General features: G+C 40.2%; 1 protein-coding gene across 1 annotated transcript; it reads right to left on the reverse strand.

Moving 5' to 3' along the window:
* Positions 1-2,845: 2,845 nt before the first annotated feature.
* Positions 2,846-4,045, reverse strand: LOC117326503 (52 kDa repressor of the inhibitor of the protein kinase-like). The gene has a single exon (XM_033883256.1). The coding sequence runs from the start codon at positions 4,043-4,045 to the stop codon at positions 2,846-2,848; it is 1,200 nt and encodes a 399-aa protein (XP_033739147.1).
* Positions 4,046-6,886: the final 2,841 nt, after the last annotated feature.

The raw sequence follows: 6,886 nt of genomic DNA on the forward strand, positions 1-6,886 counted from the left end.
GTGGATGATGTGGAGTATTTTCATTTCGTTCAAGAGAATGTCGCATGCAAAACCAATTAATTCTGATTATAAGCTGCACCAACACATCAAACTTTATAGCAAGAAATGATTTAGCCAACCAGAACAGCATCTTAAATGACACCATGAGACATGCGCGTTGCACAAATATAAATACCATCACAAGTTCGCCCCTGTGAGGAAGGCTGTCCCCTGGCCGAGACATACCAGAGTCATTAAAAATGGTAGTTGCTACTCCTGCTTAGCGCTCAGCATATTTGGAGTGGGACGACTGGTTCGCCCGTTGTCAGTATAATGTGACCGGGTAGGGTGTGCTGCTGGGTGTCTTCGGCAGTATGCTTCAGTGAGGTAGCACAATAAATCGGCAAAAGTTCCGGCCTATCACAAGGAGACTTAACACGAACATACCGCAGCCTCCCAAAACACACATACGCACTCACCACACGCATGCATGTCGGACGCACGGGAGGCCGTCCTTAAATGACCTTAGCTGTTAATAGGACGTTAAACTAAATAAACCAAACCAATCTTCCTTCGGTGGGGCCCAGGTAAGGATTTTCACGCGCTCGGACAGGGTCGTGTTTGGGCAAAGTGTCTCTCTCAATCAATACTTGCATTCCTCTCTCACACGTCACAATAACAACCAAATAAACAGTTACAACATTAACTGACACATGTAATTGTACACGCATTACACACGATACGCAGCACAATTACATTAAAATAAGATTGTCACATTTTAATAATAGTTTTACCACTGCGTCAGCAATACAAAATAAGTAAGAACAGAATATTGTTAGAAGTAATGTTTTCTTGAACGATGTTTTTTTTAACGGCTGGACCTTAACAATTCCGACAAGTTCTCCATACAGAATATACAATTAGGTTTAGTTGATATTTATTACAACTTTACCAATGAAAATCAGATATTATCAACTTCATTACATTTTCAGTTTTGTATCAAATGCTGATTGGTCTATATCCAATCACATGTTATTCAACGTAACATCGAATTACACTCTGCGGTAGTGATAAAACATCATATTGCACGGTCGTGAGTGTGCTGTGATGTCGTGTAATTTCAGTCAATCAAATTTGTCCGATACATGTCCGCCAAGTTGGCGAGAGTGCAATGCGATGTTTTTTTTTCAAAGATGCGATTTTTATGACTCTGTGATGCATATTATAGAATAAGATGCAATTGAAATGGCATTGGATCATATCTTAAGTATCCTGTACTCTAGTTTTGATACGGAAATGTAATAAAACTGTTTGTTTTGATCGATATTATGATTTATGAAGCTCAGATAACCAATATCAACCTCGGCCTCCGGCCTCCGTCGATATTTGTTATCTTCGCTCCGTAAATAATCGTATCGATCGAAACAAAGTGCCATAATATTATAATATCGTCACTGTTTATGTAATCACACTGGCGAATGGCGCCGTCTTGTCAAGCGTTTCGTTGTAAAGATTCGAAGTCAAAGACTATGCTACTGGTTACTGTTCCCGCGCTTTTTTAACGCAAGGATATTTCTCGTTTTCGTCTTTTAAATGAAATAAATAGAAAATTGAATGGTTTCCCGTTGAATATAACACATTTTACGAGTATGACAAAATGTGCCTAATCATGTTATGCTTTTAAAAAGACAATAAAATATGTTTAAATCAAATAAAATATTTTGATAATTTTCACGAATGCACTTTCGTGAAACGTATCGGAGTATTCCGCCATACTTCTGAAGTATGTTCAACGGGACATTTAATATCCTTTAAATATTGAACAGCATTTCAATTAAATTGTTAGCGTGAGCGCCCACTTTACATTTGCTAATTTAAACCCATCACGTTTTGTGATGATCTACAATATGTATATACTGTCAACCAATATTTGATATACATTCCATTTGCATTTTTTCAGATTGAAGTTAATGAGTATCGCTCAAAAAAACCGTTTAACTCTTCAAGATCATGATTTGTAATACGCTCAATATCAAGCACAAGCACTTTTATTCCGGGGCAATCTCGAAATGGAGATTCACAAGCGAACGGTAACAGCCCAATAACATAGCCCTTAGGAACACCACATATTACCTTTACTCCAAACGTATTGAAGTATTAATAACACATAAGTAAATACGGTTTTCTACCTAATTTTCTACCTAATCTAAAGGGGCGTAGCGAGGTTTTAGTGGTTGTTGAAGCCCACGGCGAAGACGTGGTCATCCAGTCCCGAAGGGACGAGAGGGGGGCAGAGCCCCCTTCTCTTAAGGGGGGTTCGGGAGAGAAAATTTTGAAAATTCCTTGTGATTTTGTGGCTTTTCGTGATGTCTTGATATACTTTTGGCGTATCAATTTCTTACCACTTTAGGCATTATATCGGAATACGGCAGTCACCTTGCAAGTCATTTTGCTGTACCCAAGTACAAATTGGTAATATTATTGGCATTTAGGCATGCCTTGAGCAGCAAGGTCTTTTACCTGTTAAATGATAAATTAAATATATTATACCCCGAAACAGCTATGATTTAAGTTAATATACTAGTATGTACTTTACATTATTATTCAATACAATAATTACACAATACTTTGATACTTGTGAGTCATTTTATTATTGCCTCTCCCCTACTGAGTACAAGTTGAAGTTGGACGTACACGTATTAGTTGCTCGCTGGAATTACATGTACTGTTTTTTTATGCGTTCTTATTTTTTTTCACTTGGTTATCAGTTTGGAACATGACAATGCCTAATACCCGGATTGACAAAAACCTACATGACGGGCATTGTCGACAAAGCAGAAGTAGCTTCCAGTGTTGCTTCATATTTTCATTGTCGAAATAGGAAAGCAAGTCGTCTGGATTTTCGATCTGCAAATACGTTGATAACTTGCTGTACGTCTATTTCTGTGTGCTTATAGGCATGCATCAAAGCTAAGGATGAAAGTCTGTCCGTTGTCATAGTTGATCGTAGATAGGTTTTCACCCTCCGCATTACGCTGAAAGACCTCTCAGCTGTTGCAGTTGCCACAGGCATGGTTGCAAGGATGGCCAAGCAAACATAGACGTTTGGATACAGCATCTGGTTTGTAGATTTCAGTGTTTCTACGAGGGTTCCTGGTTTTTGATTTGTGACGATGGCCCATCTTGATTTCCATCGGGTCACTTCAATGTGAAAGACATCGAAACTAACTGCAGTAAGATCATGTCTTGAGATATCATCTGTAAGTCCGTCTAGTTTTGTAGGTATCGAATACTGTGGTTGGAACCTTGCTTCATTTCCTGCAAGACGATCTTCAAGTTCTTGTAAGATGTGATCCAAGAAAGGATAGTAGAGGGCCCTTTTCCAGTATTCCTTCGGCGTTGCAGCTGGTACGTTAGCCCTGTGCTGTTGTCTTGCGGCACCCCTGGGGATGGTGGGGATTTCATCAACCTTGGCTGCCAATGAGGTAGCCTTGTCGAAAAGCTCCTCCCATTCCACGTCATCATTCCGTTTGTTATTTACCACCTTTGCTTCCTGTACAGCTTCTATTAAGTCAAACGTTTTCGCTTGAAGCATGATAGAAAGCGGATGGATTATTTGTAGAATATGTTCCACCACTACCAGTGCTATGAGGAAGTCGAACTTGGATATACAGCATATAAAGCTGCGTGCTTTGGAGTCCCCGTTTCTTTCCAGCTTCTTCAGAGAACTAACGACGACAGGGTAAGCAGTGAGAAATGTATACAGTGCGTCACATCTACTTGCCCACCTTGTGTCACACAAGGTCTGTATCTTGGCCCTACGTCCCATATCTTCTTTAACTTCGTCGTTTTCCGCTAACTCATCTCGGAAGAAGACGGTACGTTTCCCTGATTCATTGAAACAAAAGGAAATTTGCTGAATTGTGTCCATGATGTTTCTGACTAGAGGCTCTTTACATGCATGAACTATTGCCAAATTAAGGTTATGAGCTTTGCAGTGAACATAAATAGCCTCTGGAATAATTTGTCTGACACGCGCCTGAACTCCTCGGTGTTTACCGGACATATTTGCCGCCCCGTCATATCCCTAAGCTCTCATCTTCTCTATATGGATTCCTATATTTTCCAAGGTGGTCAGAAAAAGCTGAGACAGGGCTCCCCCAGTAGTTTTCCAAGCCTCTACGAACTCGAGGAACTGCTCTTGTATTTCATTTGATTCGTCAAGGTACCTCACACAAATCGAAACCTGTTCTCTGGTAGAACAATCAGTTGCCTCATCAGCAATAAATGCAAAGCAAGGGGCTCTGTTGCAATTATGCACTAAAGGATCTCGAATTTGATCGCCAATGATGTTGACAAGCTCGTTTTGAATTTCCGGCGAAGTGTATTTGGCGCGAGGATCGCAGTTTTTCAAATGATTGGCCAATGTCTCGTTATCTTTTGCTCTCATACATAATATTGCCTCAAAGTTTCCTTCGAAGTTATCGTGTCCTCTGATAGGAATGTTTTGTTTGCCGCAAAGAATTAATGCATCAATTATACATTCGAAACACGCCTATTTCGTGAAACGGTGTTGTTGTATGCTTTCGACATAGACATTATTATGTCCGGTTTTTCACCCTCTCTGATTCTGACGAATTCCTCAGCTTACTGCACATTTTTGTGATGCATTGAACCCTGGAGTATATGCCTTTTCACATCACGCCCGATGTTTGCCCAGTCCGACTTTGGCGAGTCAAGCCCAAAGGTTTTTTTCTTTGCTTTCTCGACTACCAAATAGAACGCACGGCGCACAGAAAACAGCATCTCTGGACTGCGAATATCTCAGCCAGTGGTGATTCATCAACCAGGTAGCGTTTAAAGATCTATTCTTTCCCCGAATTAGTCTGAAAGGAAAACAAAAAACCCTTGCATTGGTATAATTTCCCTAAATCATAAAGGAAGCATTCACTTTCACGGTGAAGGCTTATCAATCATCGTGGGCAGGGCAGATATTTTTTGCTAAAATTCTATGTCAAAACTCCCAAAGGGCGCTTTTTAGGTCACCTGAGACGACGTCTCAAGTGACCTATTCTAATCGCCTTTTGTCCGTCGTCGTCCGTCGTCCGTCGTCCGTCGTGCGTCGTGCGGTGTGCGTCGTGCGTCCGTAAACTTTTTACATTTTCGACTTCTTCTCCAAAACCACTTAACAAAATTCAATGAAATTTGGCAGAAAGTTTCTATGGCTGAAGGTCAACCAAAATTGTGAATTATATGGTCCCCACCCCCCAGGGGCCTGAGAGGTGGGGCCAAAAAGGGTCAAATTGACTAAAACTTCAAAAATCTTCTTCTCTACTCTCAGATATGGTGGAGTCAAACACTCTTTATAGATGAAAGGGTCTTGTGGTGCTTTACCAAAATTGTGAATTGCATGACCCTGGGGTTTCACGTTTGCCCCTGGGGAGGGGGTAAACTTTACTATAGTTTATATAGGGAAATCACATTTTTGACTATTACTTGTTGGAATTTTATTGGAATTCATTCTAACTTGTATCAAATTATCAGCATGGGAGGACACTTTGATGGTATGTACATGTTGGCCCTAGTTGACCCCCAGGGGCTGGTGGGCGGGGCCAAAAAGGGTCAAATTGACTAAAATTTCAAAAATCTTCTTCCCTACTCTCAGATATGGTAGAATCAAATACTCTTCATAGATGGAAGGGTCTTAAGGTCCTTTACCAAAATTGTGAATTTCATGACCCTGGGGTCTCACGTTTGCCCCTGGGGAGGGGGTAAACTTTACTATAGTTTATATAGGGAAATCACATTTTTGACTATTATTTGTTGGATTTGTATTGGAATTCATTCTAACTTGGTTCAAATTATCAGCATGGGATGACAGTTTGATGGTATGTACATGTTTGCCCTGGTTGACCCTCAGGGGCTGGTGGGCGGGGCCAAAAAGGGTCAAATTGACTGAAATTTCAAAAATCTTCTTCTCTACTCTCAGATATGTTAGAATCAAATACTCTTCATAGATGGAAGGGTCTTCAGGTGCTTTACCAAAATTGTGAATTTCATGACCCTGGGGTCTCACGTTTGCCCCTGGGTAGGGGGTAAACTTTACTATAGTTTATATAGGGAAATCACATTTTTGACTATTATTTGTTGGATTTGTATTGGAATTCATTCTAACTTGGTTCAAATTATCGGCATGGGATAACAGTTTAATGTTATGTACATGTTGGCCCTGGTTGACCCCCAGGGGCTGGTGGGCGGGGCCAAAAAGGGTCAAATTGACTGAAATTTCAAAAATCTTCTTATCTACTATATGTATGAATCAAATACTCTTCATAGACTGACCCCATTAGGACTGATGGGTGGGGCCAAAAAGGGTCAATTTAGTTGACCGAAATATTTCAAATCTCAGGTGACCGTTAAGGCCCTTTGGGCCTCTTGTTTAATACCGAATTGGACTGTATTTATGTTTAAAGTTACTGTACGACTAATTATACATGTACATGTATATACCCATCCTCGATCTCCAGGGGTTCCGATCACATACGCTCTCCTAACTCCTGTAAGCCAATCAAGTTACTTTGAGGGAGCCTTCGATTTTCACATGAAAGATTCCAGGGGTGAAAAGAGCATATTGATTGTAACTCCTGGAAAATCGAGGATGGTAAATACCATCTTAAAATCTTCTTACATAGATATAACATGCTAGGCGCCCAACGAAATATATGTACAGTAATTGTAAATGTTCATAATTTAGCGGTAATCTTATTTTAGCAACTTTCGCGTGCTGTAAGAATTCCGCTAAAATATCACTGCGCAAATTGTAGTTTTTGTATTCTATTTTAAATGGAACGATTTTAGGTGTGCTAATTCAATATTGCACTGATCTATTTGATTGCTTATGTGCTAA

Source organism: Pecten maximus, chromosome 4 (assembly GCF_902652985.1).
Source record: "Pecten maximus chromosome 4, xPecMax1.1, whole genome shotgun sequence".
NCBI classification, from domain to species: domain Eukaryota; kingdom Metazoa; phylum Mollusca; class Bivalvia; order Pectinida; family Pectinidae; genus Pecten; species Pecten maximus.